Raw genomic sequence first — 19,246 nt, 5'->3', positions numbered from 1 at the left:
AATGAGCTCCCTCTGCAAGCTGCTCTAAAAGAGCAGAGATGCACCTGTGCCTGCTCACACCCCACTCGGCACTACCCTCTCCTCCACCACCTTCCTGCTCCCCAGACGGTCCCCTCTGATGGGAGGTGAGAGAAGCCGCTCTAGAGGTTAATTGTGATTTTGTTAGTTGAGTCCTTGGGTCTGCAGGAGACAACTACCAATCCTCCCACCCCTCTCCTGGCACCCCTCTGGCTGGCCTTGGCCCTCTGCCCACACGTGGAGAAGGGCGGAGCCCCCCACCCGGGACAGCAGCCGGGGTGCGGCCCCTCATGGTCCTCGGCGCTCTGTATCCTCCAAGGCAGGGGCTCTTGCTCTGTCATCTTTGTTCCCACTGGCCGGGGTTTTGTGGCAAGTGAACAGCATGGAGAAAAGCCTTCTGTCCCTCCCCACACCCCACTGTCACCCGCAGCCCCCTCTTTGCCTCTGCGGAGCGCATTAGAAGAAGCCGATGAGGCCAGCGTCTGTGCCGGTGAGTCCGCTGTCCCGGCAGCTGGGAACGAGGCGGGGGCTTTGTGCGCCAGCTTGGGAGCAGGAAGGGCTGGCTGAGTTCCAAGGGCAGGTCAGTCTGTGAGGTAAAAGCCGCTGGGCACAGCGCCCTTCCTGCCCCTGCAGCACCTCCCACCCCCTCGGCCAGGAGGCTAGAAGGCTCTTGAAAATTTGCGGCCTGACTCTACGTCCCCATCAGGGAGGAGACCCGGCGCTCCCTCTGCCGGCCTCTCAGGCAGGGAGGGCAGCAGACTCCTTGTGGCAAGGGAGTCGAGAAGACCCCCCGCCTCAGAAGAGGCCCAGGCGAAAAGATCCCCAGACCATCGATGGGCTGAGGGGCTGAGGGGCCGAGGGGCCCACAGAGCCCAGTCAGACGCTGGGCCCTGAGCCGGACGTCTGCGGGGCTGGAGCACCGACGCCGTCGCTGACGGTGTCGTGGGGCTGAGATGTCCTCAGCCTCGCGTGTCCCCAGAGGCTGCTGCCTCCTGGGGAGTCTGAGAGGCACGGGGGCGCCTGCCTGCCTCCGCACGGGCCGGAGTGTCGGAAAGAACGCGCTGGCACCCTGTCCACAGGAAGAGCTGTAATAAGGCCCTGGGCGTTGCAGGGCTCTCCCTGACCCCCCTGCTCGGCACTGGAGGCCAGTGGGCAGTGGGACGGTTCTAGAGTCAGGCGTCTGCTGAGGAGGCAGTGGGGCCTTCAGGCTGAATGCGACGTCATGTTGTAGGAGGCTTTCTTCAGGGTCTCCAGGAAGAACTGTTCGTTCTCCAGGAAGTCACGGTCCTGAAAGGCAGGGCTGAGTGAGCAGCCACCCTCTGGTTCCCTCCTGTCCCGTTTCTGTGCACAGGGACGCTGGGTTGCTGGACTGAGAGTGAGCTGGACCCTGGGTGCCAGCCGAGCAGCCCTCCCTCGGGGCCCTTCTCACTCGCATCCTAGCTCAGCCTGGCTCTGGGAGTCAGTGGGGGTGGGGCAGGGAACGAGCACACGCACTGGAGTGAGACACCAGCGCTCACGCCCAGTGGGGCCACGTGTTCGCACGTGACTTCATGCCTCTAAGCCTGTCTGTAAACTGGAGACAATAACATGACCTGCCTGGTAGGGCTGTGGGAGGGTACAAGCTTATCAGGCACGGCACAGAGCCTGGCATGTAGGAAATGCTCCATCAGTGACGCGGTGAGCATCTCTGAGATGTGTCCTCTAAGCAGTCCGCGCTGCTGCTCTCCTCCAGGGGGTGGGCTCAGCCCTCCCCGGGGCCAGGCTGTACTCCCTCCTGCCTCTGCCTGAGCTGCTTGTCCCCAGTGTGAACACGAGGAGCCCTAAGTCCAGGGGGAGTGGGTGGGCCTGGGCCGGGGCGGCATCTGCTCTGGGAAGCTCACCTGCTCAGCTGTGTGTTTCAGCAGCACCAGCTTGGCGTAGAGGTGCGAGGGGCCCAGGCCGGCTGCCAGCTGGCTGCACTGAGGAGCCGGGGGGACAGGAGCCACGATGGCTGTAAAGGCCAAGGAGGACGGAGTCAGGGACTGCAGCGCTCCTGAGCCCCTGAGCCACAACTACCGAAGCCCGCGTGCCTAGAGCCCGTGCTCCGCAACAAGAGAAGCCACCGCAATGAGAAGCCCGTGCACCGCGACGAAGAGTAGCCCCCGCTCGCGCAACTAGAGAAAGCCCGAAGACCCAACGCAGCCAGAAATAAACAAACAAAAAACCCAAGATGACTTTAAAACCCAGCTGCCCCCTAACCTGAGCACACAGGAGGCGTGGGCAGGGTGTTGCTGGCCCTGCCCTGCCCAGTGGGCTGGCCGAGCCAATGTCCCACCCTCCTGCAGCCACTTACCACTCAGGCCAGAGGCTGCCGAGCCCTGGGCCCTGGAGAGCAGCCCTACGGGCCCGGAGGGCAGGTCCTGTCGGATACGATCCAGCTGCAGCCGCTGCTGGGCCAGACTCAGATTCTCCTGTCCCCGTCCCCCCAGAGAGGACACAGCTGTGAGGGCGGAAGTCTGGGGGCAGGGGTGGGGGTAGGGATGCCCTGGGAGCGGGGGGAGCGGGAGGCAGGAAGAGCCTTGCCTGGTGCACGTGCCGCTCCTGCTGCCGCAGCTGCTCCTGCTGCCGCTGCACCAGCTGCAGCCGGGCCTGCTGCTCCGCCTGCACCTGCCGGGCCTCACGCAGGGCCCGCTCCCCCTCCTCGTACTTCTGCGAGGCCACCTGTGGGGAGGCCGCCTGGGTCAGCTGGGCTGGCGGGGTGGGTGCACTGCCCACACCCAGGGGCTGAGCCGCTGGGCACCTGGCTCATGCTCTCCACCTCCTCAGCGCGCAGCCTGATGTGCTGGGCGGCGGCGCCGACCCTCTCCTTCTCCAGCCGCAGCTCCCGGCGCTCCTGTTCCAGAGCCTCCCTCTCGGCCGCCAGCTGGTCCTCTTTGGCCCGGAGCTCACTTGCCCTGAGCTTCAGCTCTGCCTGATCCTGGAGACAGCAAAGCCTCTCTGCAGCCTCCTCCCCGGAGCTGAACTGGGCTCTGCTCAGGGTTCCGAGGACCTGCCGGCCGCCCTGCCTCATGGCTGTGGCTCAGCTGCGCCCTGACTCTGGGAGGAGGTGGTGGGAGACCTGGGGCCAAGCCCCGCTGCAGCCCCTCGCCCCCGCGCTCAACTTCTCGGGAATCCGATTTCTAGAATATCTAAGTCACAGGAACGTGATGAGGAGTTAATGAGCAAATGTGTAGAAAGTACCTGCGATGATACGATAAAAGGAAGTAGTTATTACGATGACTGTTGTTTTAATTCCTATACTCCTGTTACCGCTGCGCTCTTTGCTAAGCTGACACGTCCTGACGGAGGGGCTGTGAGGCCCCGGGGTGGGGAGAGGGGCAGGGTTGCCTGGGCTTCCCGCTGTCTGGGGAGGCTCTGGGTCTTACCTTGGCCAGGCTGACGAGGGTGCCCTCCCGCTGGGTGTCCACCTGCAGCGCCCGCTCCACCGCACGCTCGGCCCGCTCCTTACTCAGCTTCTGCTGTGCACAGAACTCAGCCCACTCGGCTGCCAGGCGCCGCCGCTCCTCCCCACATTTGTGCATGACGGACTTCTGCTCCTCCAGCAGGGCACTCTGGGGCGAGGGCGTGAGGGCACAGGTGAGCATCCCTGGGCACAGACACTCTGGGGCGAGGGCGTGAGGGCACAGGTGAGCGTCCCTGGGCGCAGGCACTCTGGGGCGAGGGCGTGAGGGCACAGGTGAGCATCCCTGGGCGCAGGCACTCTGGGGCGAGGGCGTGAGGGCACAGGTGAGCATCCCTGGGTGCAGTGGCAGGGACGGAGCTGAACGCGCTGTGGCCGGGCTCACCCTGGCCCTCTCCATCTCCTCCCGCTCCACGGCCATCTGCTGGGCCACCACCTTCCTCTGCTCCTCCAGAGCACGCTGCGCGGACTCGGCCTTGGACTGCTCGGCGTTCACCCGCCAGCGTTCCTGCGGGGCGGGCAGGGTCAGGGCTGAGGGCTCGTGCCCCCCTGGATGCTCTGCCTGCCCCCATTCAGGCCAGAACATGCCCTGGGGAGCCGTGCAAACCGCCCTCCTCTGGCTTCTCCCACAAACACATCCTTTCCTGAGCGGTGAAAATGGGAAGGAGCCTGAGGCCTGCTGGGGCCCAGCTGCTGGGATTAACTGTGCTGAGGCTGATGGCTCGGGAACCGCTGCTGAGAGAGGCACCTTGCGGCTCCAAAGGGCCAAAGAACAGCAACATCCCTGCTCCCTGAATCGCCAACTACAGCACTGCCCGCCTGTCTCTTGTTATCCAACAGGGAAAGAGCACCAGGGTGGGCATGACACCGTATGCCAGGGGACTCGGGCCACATACAAGCCTGGCCCGAGGCAGGCACTGAATACAGCACCGAATGAAGGGCTGAATAAATGTGGTTCACGATGTAAAAACATCTGTGTCTACGTACTGATATGTCTACAGGATATATGTGATGTCATCAATGGCTATCTCTGGCTAGGGGGTAATTTTTATTTTCTTTATTGTTGCCTGTTATTTTAATTTTTTCAATGAGATGTATCCCCTTATAACCTTGTACAGAAAAGGAAAAGGTATTATTATTATTTCTGAATTCATCAAATATTTATTGGATCAATTCCATCAGGGATTGCTTTTTTGTTTGGCATAAGGTAGGGGTCAATTTGAGTTTTTTCATAAGTACAGCCAATTGTTTTATTTTAATTTTTTTTTTTTGCTGTGCTGCCCAGCTTGTGGGATCTTAGTTTTCTGACCAGGGATTGAACCCGGGCCCCCTGCAGTGAAAGCATGGAGTCCTAACCCCTGGACTGCCAGGGAAGTCCCCATAAGTACAGCCAACTGTTTAAGCACGCTTATTAAAACATGGAACACCTCACGAATTTGCGTCATCCTTGCGCAGGGCCATGTTAATCTTCTCTGTGTTGTGCCAGTTTTAGTACATGTGCTGCTGAAGCGAGCACGAAAAGCCATGATTTTCTAAAGAACGAAGCTCACTCTTATACCTGGAAGATACGTAGGGAGTTTAAATACGTTATCTGTTACAGCTCAGAAGGCAAGAGCACTTCTCCGAAAGTCCCAGGCATCCCTGATGAGCAGGTAGGAGCTGGATGGGGTAGGCCTGGGGTGCTTCTGGAGGTGGGGAGGTGGGAGCCCCTGCAGAGGCAGGAAAGGGCAGGAGAGACATTCCAGAGGAGAGTCCTGAGGCCCAGGAGGTGAGGTCAGAGTACAGCTGCCATCCCCTGGGTGCCCGGGGGAGACAGGCCCTGCGGCAGGAGGACGCGCCCCACCTGCTCCAGCAGCCGGCTCTGCTCGCCCAGGCGCGCCTCCATCTTCCCGATGACCTCCTGCAGCCGGCTCCGCTCCTCCTCCATGTCCCGCTGCTGCCGGCTCAGCCTCTCCTGCAGCGCTGGGGGCGGCCACAGGGCACTCACTGCCCGCCCACCTTCCCACCACGGGGGACAGGAGAGAGGCACGTGTGGCCTGTGGTACCTCGGAGCTGCTCGTCTCGCTGCCGGATCCCCAGCTCCCGCTCCTGGGCAGTGCTGAGGTGCGAGGCCTCCACGCGGGAGGACAGCTCGTGCAGGCTGCTGGAGAACTTCTCCATCTGCTCGATGATGCCATTCAGGGACCTGCGGGGGGCTCAGGTCACGGCGGCCTGTGGAGCCCAGCAGGGCCGCGCCAGGCGGGCAGGGCCTGGATGGCGCGCCTACCGCGTATGGGAGGTGGCGCTGGTGACGGCATCGATCTCCCGGTCCTTCAGCAGCTTCAGCCGCTGCAGCTGCTCCTCGTGGTCCTTGCGCATCTCCAGGATGGAGGCCCTGGGGGACAGTGGGGAGGGCGGCTCTGCGTGGGAGGGGCCTGCCTCCGGGTGCTCCATGTTCCGTGGGCCTCTCCTCCCCATGTCCGGGCACTGCCTCACTTTCCCCGGCTCCTCTGCCTTATCTGTCTTGCTGCCTCAGTGCCACATCCACTCTCTGGGGGCAGATTCCTTGTTATGCAGCAAAGGACACTCGACAGGTGTGCCGACAGCCCTTTTGTGTCTGGCCAGTCTGAGCCGTGTGAAAAGGCTGGCTCTGCCCCCGTCGGCCAACTCCCTCACGTGCTTTTTCTCAGTTTTGCTCTCATCTAGAAAGGTAACCAGATCAACGTGCCAGGCACGACCTTTTCCAGGGCCAACTAGTTACTAGGCTCGAGAAGTGGGGCCGGTGAGTGGGTTCACTGGTGCTGAGTTAGCCCTTGGGCTGCTTGCTGCTGCCAGGCCCTGCCCAAACAGCTAGTGACCTTGGGCCCTGCTGGTATGCCCTCCCCACTCTGTAGGAGTGATGGGTCCCCACTGGTGGGGTGATGCGGCAGTGAGCTCGGCTTAGGTCCTTTCCCAGAATGGAAGGGGTCGAGCCTCGGTCCAGAGGCTGCTGAGCCCATGGCTTTGGGTCTCACAGCAATTGGCTTCCCCTGGCCACCCTTGCAGGCAGCCCCCCGCCCCCGGGCCTCCCCCTCACCGCTGCAGCTCCCGGAGCCGCTCCATCTCCTGGTCCTTCTCCTGCACGGTGGCCGCCAAGCGCCGCTGGTGCTGGGCTGTGAGCTCGGCGCGGGCCTGCTCAGCCTCCTGGCAGCGCAACAGATACTGGGCACACAGCTCCTCGTTCTCTCTCCGCAGCCGCTCTTCCCGTTGCTGGTACGATGTTTCTAGCACCTTGACTCGGCTCCTGCCAACAGCACACCCAATCGCGGGGCTCAGGAGGTGCCAGCGGCCACCCGAAGGGCCTCTCAGAGCACGGGAGCTGGGGCCGGCCATGAGCCACTGGAAGTCCGGGCCGGAGGAGCGGGGGGTACCTGTGGGCGCTGTCGATGAGCTCCAGGTCTGCCTGGTGCCTCTGCTGCAAACTTTCCAGCAACAGCAGGTGCTGCGTCCGCTCCAGCTCGAGCTTCCGCACCTGGGAGACGGCGGGAGGGACGGGGTGTGTGTGTTGTGGGGGGCAGGGTCCCTCAGACCGCCTGGGGAAGCCGTCCGGCCGTCACGTGGCCCGCTCCCACTTCAGCCCTGCCCCCGGAGCCGGCTGCCCCTCTGCCCCGCACCTGGGCCTCGAGCTCCGCCAGCCGGGCCTGGCTCTGCAGGAGGTGGGCCTGGAGCTCGGCAGTGCCCCTCTGAAGCTGAGCCGGTGCCGCCAGGAGCTGCTGCTGGTACTCGGAGCCGGGCAGCAGGCTCCAGGCCAGGAACTCTGGGAGCAGGGACTGGAGGAGAAGGGGAGGGATGTTCCCTGTCAGGTAGGGGACAGGGACTCAGCTGAGCTCACCCACCTCTGGCCCTCACTCACTGGACCTCCCAGGCCCTGTGTCTGATCTGTGGCTGTAGACGGGGACAAGGTCATGACACCGAGAGGCCAAGGATGAGGCCCGGGAGAGTCAAGTGGTCACTGCCCCTCCCCTCGCAGGTCTCGTTGGGGAAGATGAGTCTCCCTTCCGCCCTCAGAACAGCATCCTCCCAGAAAGCGTTCCAGATCCCTGGATAAACAGCCGAGTCCCAGCAGAGCCTTGGCTACAACAAAAGGTTATGACCCTGGCCCTTTCTGTCAGGCCTGAAGCCCCAACGCAGACAGCCGTTCTGGTTCCCGAAGGCTGCCCACCACCCACCACCTCAAAGGCACTTCCGGGTTACCCGGGAGGTGCCCCCGTGGGGCTAGGCCTCCTCAGGCCTGAGGGTCACTGGCGGCGCTGCACCTGGGAAACAGAGGCGGTGCAGTGGGAGGATGGCAAGGATGGAGGAGGCTTTCTAGACAGAGCATCAGGACACCTGCGGCCCTGCTTTCTGATTAGAGCATTCCCAGCTGCCCCCACCTGGGTGCCACCTCACTTCTCTACTGATGCTGGCAAATCCGCACCCAAACCTGCCCGGGAGTGGCTCGGAAAGTGCTTGGCGGGGAGCGCCGGGGGAGCTAGCTGATAGCACGATGCATGCCTCCCAGCGGCTTGTCAGGTTTGGCAGGTGTTGCCTCTGAGCACGTGAGAATTGTTCCATGGGCCCGAAACCTACACCTGTTGGTTCACCCTCCCTACCTGGACAGGCACAGAGAGCCCTGGGGCTTCCTGGGAGCTTGGGAAACCAATTGCAGGCTCTGAAAAATCAACAGCAGAGAAATGAGCAGGGGGTGCAGGGAGGCCCCGCGGGCTGGGTGTGTGCTCGGGAGAGCCCAGCTTCATTTGTCTGCCAGGGCCCCCGAAGGAAGCTCTCAGTGTCTCTCCTCTACCCAGAGTTACACCCCTCGAACAAAGCAGAACACAAACCAGTGCCGGAGCAATCTCCAGGGGCTGTTCCCCTATTTGGGTCACCCGCATGGAGGGCCAAGGCAGCGGGGTTCCAAGTCACGGGGGACCTGAGGACACAGGAATGGGGGTGGCAAGCTGAAGAGCCTTCTGTGTAGGACGCCGGGAGCAGGGGAGGGTTGGCCCAGCAGGAAAGGAAAATGTCAGGTTCAAGTCACTGACTGCAAAGGCCTGGAGGCTGGTAGTTTACTAAGAGTGAGGTCTCAGCTGGGAAAAGGGGACGGGGACCCAGCTTCCGGCCCCTTACTCCGTGGGCCTGCTACGTGGTCTGGGATACCACACGCCACGCTGACCACGTGGAGCCCAGCACAGCCGTCCGCCGCTCTAGGGAAGGGGGCTCGGGCCACCCCGCCGCACCTCCCCTACCCACAGCCCTGCCATGAATGTACCCTGAGGTGGCAGGCCGGGCAGGCGGCCTCTGCGCTGCCGTGCCTGGGGTCCCCCCGGCGGCTGCTGGCTCGAGCCCTTGGGTGCCGGCAGCAGGCTGGCTGAGGAAGTAAATGTTAAAGTGAAGGAGGCAGAAGGTCTGGGTTAGGCTGGACCAAGACAGGCTGGGACAAAGCCCACTAGTGAAGCTGTGTGGCCGCCCCTCTTCCCGCCTCCCCTCAGCCTTCCTCCTGTTCCTAACCATCCCATCTTGGTAATTCTCCTCCCAAGTCTGAGCGCCTGGCCTTCCGTAGCCCGTCCTGGCCTCAGCGCTCACTGGGACCACCTGATGATGTCCCAGGAGCGACCATGGGCCTGTTACGGGCAGCAAGGCCGTGCGCCGGTCCGCGCGGCTCCCTCAGCTTCGGCGGAGGGCCTGCTCACTCACCCTCCCGCCAGCTCCAGCACCCTTTGGGCTCCTCGCTTCTCCTGTCTGGTGCTCCCCCTTGCTTCTCGGCTCTCGGGGTCACCTCGGTTTCAGGTCCAGGTCCAAACCGCCCTCCTCATTCACCCCAACCCCAGGGCTGGGTGACATCCCTGGCCTGTCACACGAGCGCCCCGCCTTGCCTCCCCTTCGCTCCAGCCGCAGAGCATCCTGCTGCTTCCTCTGGACAGTCCTGGCCTCGCCAGCCCCTCAGGGCCGTTCACATTCCACGGCCTCCCCTTCTCGAACACTCCCCAGGAGCGCGAGTGGGTCCAACACGCACACGCATTGCCTGCCTTAGCTCGGTCAGCAGGGCAGTTGGACACCGGGTGTCCTGCCAGCCCGAGGGCGCTGTGGACAGAGCCCCTGCTCAGAGGCACCGGGATGGCTGTGTGTTTGCCATAAGGGCGCCCTCGGTCTCCTGCCCGATCAGGTCAGCACCTGTCCCCACAGCAGTCAGGGAGTGAGCGTCGGCAGCCCCCCAGCTCCCCTGTGCTTTCACCTGAGCAAAGGCAGGGAGCTAGACACTCTCCCCATCACCTAAAGAAAGGGAGAAGCACGGCCGAGAGGCGGTGCTCTGCTCTGAGGCACGCTACGGGCACTCCCGACTGAGGCACCGAGACAGCAGGGTCCTCCTTCCACTAGAGACAGCAGCCCTGGGACTTCGTTGGTGGCACAGTGGCTAAGACTCCGCGCTCCCAATGCAGGGGGGAGTGGGTTTGATTCCTGGTCAGAGAACTAGATCCGACTTGCCGCAACTAAGAGTCCGCGTGCTGCAACTAAAAAAGATCCCACACGCCTCAACGAAGATTCCGAACGTGGCAACAAAGATCCCGCGTGCTGCAGCTAATACCCAGCACAGCCAAATAAATAAATATTAAAAAAAAAGAAAATTAAAGGGACAGCAGCCCAAGCCCCTACCTGTCGGAAGGCAGCGCCCCTACCGAGTGCTGGCCCTTACAGGCTGCGTCGTGCTCCTCTCCGGACAGACCTTGGGACTTCTTCTGAGACAGGGCATGGCTCAGCCAGTCCTCCTCCTTCTTCCCAGACGCTCCTGGCTGGGAAGGCTGGCTGCCTTTGGCAGGAGAACCGGTACCCTCGGTTGGTGGCTGTGCCCCCAAGGAGGGCAGCCCAGCCGGGGCAGAGTGGTGGCTGGGAGCAGAATGCTGGCTGGCGGGAGGGGGGCCCCTCCAAGCCTCCCTGGTCGGGGAGGAAGGGAGCAGGTCCAGGCCTTCGTCCTTGAGGCCCAGCCAGTCAGCACCTCCCCTCCTGGGCTGGGTAGGGCTGGATGCTGCTGGGGTGCTCTGTCTGGAGCCTGGTTCTCCCTTGGGGTCTGTGCCGCCTTCAAAGAACCTACTTCAAGACAGAGAAGTGAGGGGTCTAAGGCAGGGCAAGCAGTCTGTCCCAAGAGCCCCCTGACGGGCCTTTCCCTCCACTGCTGGGGGTGACTATGGGGCCCATGCTAAGAAGTCGTGATGCCCGGGGCCCTGCACAGCCAGAGCCGCGGCAAGCTGAGTGATGTCCGTAGAACACCATGAACACCCATGAAAGACATCTTGGATTCCGCCCATTTTCCCAGCGGGCAACCTGCCTCCAAGGCCAAGCTCCTTGCAGGCCCCACTTACCTGACGGACTGCCGGCGGGACTGCCGGCCCTCGGAGGAGCCCACGGTGGGCTGATAGGCCCCAAAGGTGAAGTCCTCGTCACCCCCGGGGTCTTCTTTTTCTGTGAATGAAGGAACCTGTGATCTAGAGCAGGGGGACTCAAACTCTTCTTCTGTAGCTGCAGAATTCTTTGTTTAAGAAAAGCTGAACTGGCAGCCTGATGGGTAAGACGAGTGATAGGGAAGCTGCTGTGGAGAAAGCAGGGTGAGGGGCTGGGCGTCTGTCAACACTCAGGCTCCAGCCTACAAAACATCACCCAGGAGCTGTTAAGAGTGTACCAGCGGGCCCTGCCGCAGACCCTCTGCAGGTGAGGCGTGGTGAGCCATGCGTGTCACGAGCGTGATTCTCAACAGATGGCCCGTGGGCCGATGCTCTGAACAGAGGAACACTGGTCCAGGGCAGTGTTTTTCACACTGTGAGCTGCTGCCTATTAGCAGGTGGAAATACTAATTGAATGAGTCGCAACCAATGTATTTATTAGTCAAAGAACACATAAATTGAATGTGGTGATTATTATTTCCTGACATTTTTTGTCTCAGTAATAAACATGAATAATTAAATGTGTGTCATGATGTAAAGCTTATTTCTTATTATGGCTTGTGGTAAAATCCTGTTCTGGGGGTCCACTCCCCACCGCCCCTGCCCCACAAGCTCCTCACCCTGTGGCCGCTGATACTTCTTGTCCAGCTTGAATTCCCTGTGCTCCCTGGTGCCCGGACGGACCAGGAGTTTGGCGGCAGTGCCCCGACCCAGCAGCTCATCTAGCTTGGAGCGGGCAGGGAGGGGCCCTTCCCTGCAGGATGGGACATAGGGCTGGTACATGAGAACACAAGGGGCTCCTGGGGGGCCCCCACTGTACCCTCCCTCTCGCTTTTCCCTGGCCGGGGAGGGACTCTCCGCTCACAGGGACACTTACTGGTCTCCCGTGTGCCTCCTCTCTGCTTTGGGGCTGTCTCCAAACCCCAGGGTGGCCATGATGTCGTCCCCATCGTCAAAGAGCAACTCTTCTTTCTTTCGGACTGGAGTGTTCCCAGGAGTTAGAGGGATAGAGGGCGCTAAGGGACAGAACACAGGGCACAATGCCCACAGCCTTCTGGACGCAACGTGGGGGGCGTTTCCCTGCAACCCTGGCCTTTGGGTGGAAGAGCGGGCATGGCAGTGTCTGGTCTGCCCACAGCACCCAGCTTCCCCAGCCCCACTCCCACAGCCCCACCCCCGGGCTCATGCATCCCCCCTCCCCGTTCCCAGAGACTGATAACCTCTTGGTCCAGGATCTGAGACCTGTGGTCCCTGCCTGGTGGGGTGTCTGGCTCTGCACCGGAAAGTTCAGTTAGCCAACTGCACCTGCCCCGGGAATGGGTAACACGCCCACCCCACCTTGATCTCTGGCCGGGGCTGGGCTCTTTACGGAAGCTGTTTTACTCTCCGTCCCTGGCAGCTTCTTGGCGATTCCTTCCTCATCATCAGAGAGAAGTCCTGCCAACGGGTCTTCCAAGTCTCACGGCCAGAAGGGGAAGCAAAGGGAAGACTGCACACTTCGTTCAGGAAAACAAGTGCTGTGCTGTGCTAGGGGAGTTATTGCTCTACTGGAGAATTCTAGCCGCTCTGATACCTATACAAGCCGCTCGGCATCTGGGGGCCTGGGTTAGCGGGGCTCGGACACAGACCAGGCTGGGCCAGGGGAGAGGAAGCAGGGAGAGTGGCCCGGGCTTCAGGGCCTGCACTGAGGCATGAGAAGAGAAGTAAAACTTCCACGCATTCATGAAGGAAAAGGAACTTTTCCCCACACTTTATAAAGTCTTCAGTTTGACACCTGGCTTCAAAGTCCTTGCAAATAAGTGCCCCAGACATGCCAGCCAGTAGAACATAATTAGTCCCTCCCTGAATTCATAAGGAACAAAACCAGCGGCACGAGCTCTCTGCTCCTCTTCTGACATACACAGTGGCCCGGCCTCAGGCAAGCAAGTAAGCATCGCCCAGCCTACTGCACTCTCAAAACTGAAGCACCCCAGAAGTGTGACTGCAGGGCCTGTGGTACCTTCGAAGGAGAACTTCTTGTACTGATGCCCAAGGCTGGTGGGAGAGGGAGATAGCTTCTTGGTGGGAATGGCATCTCCTGCAGGGAGCAAAGAGAAGGCAAGGTCACAGGCCTGGATCTCTCCTGGCCTACGTTCTGCCAGACCAAGACTGGGACCACTGGGCTGGTGCACACTTCTACCTGGAGGCTGAGGGCTTGTGGCCGTGGACACAGCCATGGGATGGGTCTACACCTCTCCGGTTCTCAAACAGGCTTCTGGCCGGGAAATGTGGTCTGGAAGCTACCTCTGGCCCCCTATTCACAAGTTGCTCCAACAGGGACATAGGTTTGGGAGATGCACAGGCTACCAAAAAATTCTCCAATTTAACTCAAATGGCTTCTCCAGGAGCTGCCGTGTTGGACTTAGAGGGACTGGAAGAGCCGTAGGAAGGAGGAAAGCTCAACTTGTCTCCCTCCCCCACTATAAATACTCTAACACACACGCACACAATGAGCTCCTGGCCTCTCCATCCCAGGCAGAGAAAACCCACAGGGCTGAGAGCTACCCTCTAAGCACCTCCCACATCCCCAAAATGTCCCTTGATTGGCGGACCTATGTCTCACTCACGTTTCTCATTGGCTGTTAACACACCAGCAGGTTTAAGAGGACTAGGCTGCTCTTCTTTCCCAGAACCCTTTGCAGACCTTTTGCTTGAGGCTAGATTAGACTTCTTCAGACCCAAGAGATCAGCATCCATTTCATCCAGATCCTGGAAAAGCAGGGAGGAGGGAGGAATCCCCACAGGTGCTCAGCCAGCAGGTGCTAAACACCCTCATGCTCTGAGCAGCCTGGTGAGGGTGTTGCCTCCAACTTCCATATGGAACAAATGAGGACTTGGGGTGGGGGACTGAACAAGGACAGAGGCAGGGCCAAAGCCCAAAGACTCAACGTAGTCGATCTCAGATAAGCTGAAAGGTCTCAGGTTGGTGCTCCTATCAGCCCCACCGGCAGCTCCTGCCTTGATGCTAGAATGAGAGGGTGCCTAAATCCTGCTTTCAGCAGCTTCTCACAAAGGCTTAGCAAATGTCAAAGCTATTTGCAGTAGAAACGAAACAGCAGGATCCTGGGGTTTAAGACTCCCCAAGGGACTACCACTGGGCAGTGAGTGACAAGGGACCTGAGGCAAGAAGATAACCCTCTGTCCAAAGTCAAGAAAAATTTGATCTCAGGAATTCCCTGGTGGTCCGGTGGTTAGGACTCCGCGCCTCCACTGCAGGGGGCCCGGGTTCAATCGCTCCCTGGTCAGAGAACCAAGATACCGCAAGCCGAGCAGCTCGGCCAGGAAAAAAAAAAAAGAGGCATGAAGAAGCCTGCAAAATACAAAGCCTTTAAAAAAATGTCTTTTTGATCTGGATTCCTTAGCCTGCCTGGGTCAGGGGAAGCAAACTGACAACAGAGGCAGAGGTATGAGAAGGATGCTATTCTGGGTCAATGAATGGTCTACAGTAAGGGCATTAAAAACCACCATAAGCAAGCTGGGAGAGGAAGACGGTCGGGGACTCCCTGGTCGCCACAAGCCCTTGGTACAGACTGGGAGCATGACGATTTTGATAAGTGCGGTTGGCAGAAATGTGAGGAAATAAAAGAATGAGAAAACTATTCAGAAGAAAGGTGAGTTGGGAAAGATAACGGAACCAAAGGTAAGCAGAGTGGGTGGAGGGTTCAGCTCGTGGTTCCGGAATGAGAGACTCAGAGCCACCACTATCGACTAGTCAGAGGACTCGAGGGTCACTTCCAGGGGTCTTGGGGAGGAGCAACTTCAAACTGAGGTTAAAGAAGCTGATTCTGGAGCCAAGAAGGAAACAGACTCCAACCCTTCAGGGCCCCACAGGGCTGAAAGCAAGCGCTCAGCCCTGGCCTGTGGCAGCATGGGTTAACCAGAAGGGACATGAAGCGGAGGTCAGGCGGGAGGATGCTGCTGGACAGAAGGGGAGGGAGAAAACAGGACCACTCAACGTTTTAGACCCCAGCCAGGCCACCCGAGCCCCATGAGATGGTGCTTATGAATTTATGTCTTAAAATTCCATTGCAAAGATCAGCTTGGGGCTTGATCTGACAAGAGGACAGCTGTACTAAAGGGGACTTGGCAGGGGATGTGAGGAGAAATCTGGAGAAAGATTAAGAACAAGATTTAGGAGGGAATTCCCTGGTGGCCCAGTGGTTAAGATTCTGGGCTTTCACTGCCATGGCCCGAGTTCAATCCCTGGTGAGGGCAGTGTGGCCAAAAAAAAAAAAGAACAAGATTTAGGGGAAACGGTCTCCCCCTTTCCTCACCGGGGGAGGCAGCCCCATTTCCCCAGAGGCCTGTGACGTGACTGTGTCTCTGGGTGGGTGAATTTCCATAAACCAGGAAAACTGATTTATACCCAGAGGGGCAGGGAGGGCAAGAGCTCATGAATGCCATTCTTGCATGAGGTGGGGCTCAGAAATACAAATTGTAAAAGAAGAAATGAGAGGGAGAATGAAGGCTTGGCACAAAATAGTATCCCACCCCGTGTCCCTGGCTCCCCGAATTGTGCAAGCTGTTTCCTTACCTTCATGGCCTGGAGCAGAGCCTGCGGGTCTGCATCGGAGATGTCTGAAACCTACAAGATGGGAGGTAACGAGGCATGTTAGTCAAGGCCCAACAAAGCTCAGGGCCCTTGTTGCCTTGCTTCTGTTAGGGCAGGAGCAGAGCTGGGTCAGGGGGCATAAACTGGAGGGTCCTGCCCTCACTTGGGGCTCAGGTATTGTAGGAAGTCAAGCCTGCCCAGTTGTGGACACCCAGAAAGCACTGCCACTTTCCGGTCCTCCCAGCAGTAAGTGCACAGCCATCATAGGACTCAAATTAGGCTACTTTCTATCCACGTGATTGGACAGCGTGGAGTTTATTATGGGAAGCACAGTTAGAAGTGGCAACATCGAGCCTAAAGCAGTTGCTCGGAGCTCTACTTTCTAGCTCATCTCACTGGTAGAAAGGAAAAGGATGCTGCCTTGGGTCCACTCAGCAGCCATTCATTCATTCATTCATTCACTCATTTATTTATGGCTGTGTTGGGTCTTCGTTGCTGTGCACAGGCTTTCTCTAGTTGCAGCGAGCGGGGGCTACTCTTCGTTGCAGTACGCAGTCTTCTCATTGTGGTGGCTTCTCTTGCTGCAGAGCACGGGCTTTAGGCACGCGGGCTTCAGTAGTTGTGGCCCATGGGCTCAGTAGTTGTGGCACGAGGGCTCAGTAGTTGTGGCTCGCAGGCTCTAGAGCGCAGGCTCAGTAGCTGTGGCTCGCAGGCTGAGTTGCTCCGCGGCATGTGGGATCTTCCCAGACCAGGGCTCGAACCCGTGTCCCCTGCATTGGCGGGCGGATTCTTAACCACTGCGCCACCAGGGAAGCCCCAGCAGCCCTTTGAAGAACAAACTGGCTTCGCAGGGACTTCTAAACCTCCGTGGGCAGCCCCTTGGCACAACACGCATCTCACCGTCTCTGGGGATAAGTAGGGTCAGTGAGGAGCAGGGAATGCGCCAGGCTCACCTCAGCATCAGCTCCTGCCAGGCCTGCCCTGGTGCTGAAGGCATCATCTTCCACGAGGGACCTGCAAAGAGGCAGAGTCAGCACCCACCCACGAATGGTCCCTCGGGCACTAGATGATTCTAAGGAAGGAGAAGCGGCTTAAAGAGTCCAAGTGAACCTGAATAGACTCTTCTCTGGAAGAACAGAGTTGCTGAAAGGAATTTCACAGGTCACCTAATGCAGTGATTTTTAAACTTTTTTAAAGCAGTAGAGCCCTTTAAAAACAACAGGTAAGAGAGAAAAACAGAACTGCTTGGGCTAAAATGAAGGTGGAGGGCAGAGAGCTCACAAAGTGTCTCCCTATCTCGCAACTCTCAGGAGGACAGACACAATCTGGGAGGCACCTATCTAGGCCTATCCTCTTATTCTGATGGTAAGAAAATTGAGGCTCAGAGAGGTTCAGGAATTGCGCAAGTTGACACAGGAAATAACCGATGTAGGACTAGAAGCCAGAACCTCCGACCTCCAGTTCAGTTCTCTTCGCACTCCTCCAGGCTCCTTCACTGCCCAGGAGCTGACGGGAGGACCGGGAGGCGGTGGCACTACAAGTGGGGCCCACAGCGAGTGGAAAGTGGTGGGGGGGGGGGGGGGGGGGGGAGGAGCATTGGGCCTGAAACGGGGCTTGGATGCCCAGGCCAGCCCCGTGTGCTCACTTTGCTCTAGCCCTTGAGGCAGGGAGCGCCTGAGCTGCACCTGTGGCGTCTCTGGCACGTGAAGCTAGTTTAACAGGCTTCTCAGGCGGTGTCGCTGGGAAAAAAGAAAACAAAAGATGTGATTCGGTCACAGAGAACTGGAGTCAAGGGGAAGAGGACTGCAAGTTCCCCACCAAGCTGTCTCCCACACCTTCCTACTGAAAGAGGGGCCTTTTTGGAGGAAGGAAACTGGCCCTGTAGGAAGGTCCCTTAAAAACCAGAATGGGGGAGGGAGCGGTATGTTTCCAAGCAGGAAGTCAACCCAACTGGTGCCAAATGAAGAGGCTACTCCCGTGCCACCGCAGCCCCATGGAAATGCAGGAACAACAAGGCACTGCCATCGTCCATGGGCTTGTGCTTTGTGGGTTCTTATGGACCAGGTGCGGGGAACCTCGGCCTTGTTGTCCCTGGTGAGCTGTGCATGACCCCGAAGCCCTGCTTCTCCGTGCAGCAGACACAGACACACAGGGTAAGGGACTAATGTCCAGAATATAGAAGGAACTCATACAACTCAACAATAAAAAGATAAATAACCCAATTTAAAAACTGGGCTGGGCTTCCCTGGTAGCGCAGTGGTTAAGAATCCGCCTGCCAATGCAGGGGACACGGGTTCGAGCCCTGGTCCAGGAAGATCCCACATGCTGTGGAGCAACTAAGCCTGCGTGCCGCAACTACTGAAGCCCCTGCGCCTAGAGCCCGTGCTCCACAACAAAGAGAAGCCACCGCAATGAGAAGCCCGCGCACCGCAATGAAGAGTAGCCCCCGCTCACTGCAATCAGAGAAAAGCCTGCGCCCAGCAACGAAGACCCAACGCAGCCAAAAATAAATAAAATAAATTTATAAAAATTAAAAAAAAAGAAAACTGGGCAAAGATCCGAATAGACCTTTCTCCAAAGATATAAACAGCCAGGAAACACATGAAAACATGTTCAGCAACATTAGTCATTAGAGAAATGCCCATGGAAATCACGAGATGCAACTTTTCACCCACTAAGATGGCTATAATCAAAATGAAAATAACAAGTATTGGCAAGGATGTGGAGAAACTGGAAACCTCTTACACTGCTGGTGGGAATGTAAAATGATACAGGCGCTGTGGAAAATAGTTTGGCGGGTCCTCAAAAAGTTAAACGTAGCGTTACCATATACCCCAGTAATTCAACTCCTAAATCCACACCCAAAAGAACTGAACACATATGCCCACACAAAAACTTGTACCTGGAGGTTCATAACAGCATTATTCATAATAGCCTAGCCAAAATGTGGAAGCCACCCAAATGTCTATCAACTGACGAATGACCAAACAGAACGAGGAGATGTATCATACAATGGAATAGTACTGTCCAGCCGTGGAAAGGAATGAAGAGAGGAATGCTACAATGCGGACAGACCTCAAAAACATTATGGAAAGTGAAAGAAGCCAAATGCAAAAGCCTCACACTGTATGATTCCATTTCACGTAAAATGTCCAGACTAGGCAAATCCATAGAGAAAGAAAGTTCAATAAGTGGTTGCCTAGGGGTGGGGGAGGGGAGAATGAGGAGTGACACTAATGGTATGGAGTTTCTTCATGGGGTGATGAAAAAGTTCTGGAATTCGACTGTGGTGATGGTTGCACAACTCTGTGAATATACTAAATGTCACTGAATTGTACGCTTTAAAAGAGTGAACTTTGGGCTTCCCTGGTGGTGCAGTGGTTAAGAATCCGCCTGCCAATGCAGGGGACTAGGGTTTGAGCCCTGCTCCGGGAAGACCCCACATGCCACGGAGCAACAAAGCCTGTGCGCTACAACTACTGAGCCTGTGCTCTAGAGCCTGCGAGCCACAACTACTGAGCCCATGTGCCACAGCTACTGAAGCCCGCACACCTAGAGCCCGTGCTCTGTTAGCAAAGACAAGCCACGGCAATGAGAAGCACGTGCGCTGCAACGAAGACCAAACGCAGCCAAAAATAAATTAATTTTAAAAAAAAGTGAACTTTATGTGGATTTTATCTCAATTCAAAAAAAAAAAAGAGCAAGCCTAAATCAGGGGATTCCAGCAAAGGGGCACTTACTCTCATCTCCCAGGAGGTCACCAAGGAC

The 19,246-nt window shown here is 58.2% G+C and overlaps 1 protein-coding gene and 1 non-coding gene across 9 annotated transcripts in view; both read right to left on the bottom strand.

The window, feature by feature from the left end:
* Window positions 1–498: 498 nt before the first annotated feature.
* FBF1 (Fas binding factor 1) overlaps window positions 499–19,246 on the bottom strand; it is a 22,189-nt gene continuing 3,441 nt past the window's right edge. For 4 of the 8 annotated variants that reach the window (XM_029212432.1, XM_029212430.1, XM_029212433.1 and 1 more), the window contains 26 exons: window positions 17,124–17,217; window positions 16,432–16,492; window positions 15,461–15,511; window positions 13,494–13,635; window positions 12,887–12,964; window positions 12,226–12,345; window positions 11,765–11,903; window positions 11,508–11,641; window positions 10,810–10,909; window positions 10,106–10,540; window positions 8,724–8,822; window positions 8,296–8,384; window positions 8,068–8,126; window positions 7,090–7,245; window positions 6,847–6,947; window positions 6,513–6,719; window positions 5,724–5,831; window positions 5,503–5,642; window positions 5,301–5,419; window positions 3,843–3,965; window positions 3,423–3,608; window positions 2,798–2,974; window positions 2,581–2,718; window positions 2,351–2,468; window positions 1,899–2,008; window positions 499–1,305 (listed from right to left, as the gene is read on the bottom strand). In XM_029212432.1, coding sequence (XP_029068265.1) covers window positions 1,222–1,305; window positions 1,899–2,008; window positions 2,351–2,468; window positions 2,581–2,718; window positions 2,798–2,974; window positions 3,423–3,608; window positions 3,843–3,965; window positions 5,301–5,419; window positions 5,503–5,642; window positions 5,724–5,831; window positions 6,513–6,719; window positions 6,847–6,947; window positions 7,090–7,245; window positions 8,068–8,126; window positions 8,296–8,384; window positions 8,724–8,822; window positions 10,106–10,540; window positions 10,810–10,909; window positions 11,508–11,641; window positions 11,765–11,903; window positions 12,226–12,345; window positions 12,887–12,964; window positions 13,494–13,635; window positions 15,461–15,511; window positions 16,432–16,492; window positions 17,124–17,217 — 3,368 coding nt within the window. In that variant the 3' untranslated portion in view covers window positions 499–1,221. Of the gene's footprint in view, window positions 1,306–1,898; window positions 2,009–2,350; window positions 2,469–2,580; window positions 2,719–2,797; window positions 3,238–3,422; window positions 3,609–3,842; window positions 3,966–5,300; window positions 5,420–5,502; window positions 5,643–5,723; window positions 5,832–6,512; window positions 6,720–6,846; window positions 6,948–7,089; window positions 7,246–8,067; window positions 8,127–8,295; window positions 8,385–8,723; window positions 8,823–10,105; window positions 10,541–10,809; window positions 10,910–11,507; window positions 11,642–11,764; window positions 11,904–12,225; window positions 12,346–12,886; window positions 12,965–13,493; window positions 13,636–15,460; window positions 15,512–16,431; window positions 16,493–17,123; window positions 17,218–19,218; window positions 19,239–19,246 lie in introns of those variants that run through there. The other 4 variants (XM_029212436.1, XM_029212434.1, XM_029212435.1 and 1 more) reach the window with 4 other exon arrangements.
* On the bottom strand, window positions 4,870–4,973 carry LOC114889868. The gene has a single exon (XR_003792162.1). It is a non-coding gene; the product is annotated as a U6 spliceosomal RNA (small nuclear RNA).

The sequence above is a fragment of the Monodon monoceros genome, unplaced genomic scaffold (assembly GCF_005190385.1).
Source record: "Monodon monoceros isolate NGI ecotype Baffin Bay Population unplaced genomic scaffold, NGI_Narwhal_1 Super_Scaffold_9, whole genome shotgun sequence".
Taxonomy (NCBI): Eukaryota; Metazoa; Chordata; class Mammalia; order Artiodactyla; family Monodontidae; genus Monodon; species Monodon monoceros.
The sequence above is the reverse complement of the archived record's forward strand: the minus strand, read 5'-3'. Positions and strand labels throughout refer to the sequence as shown.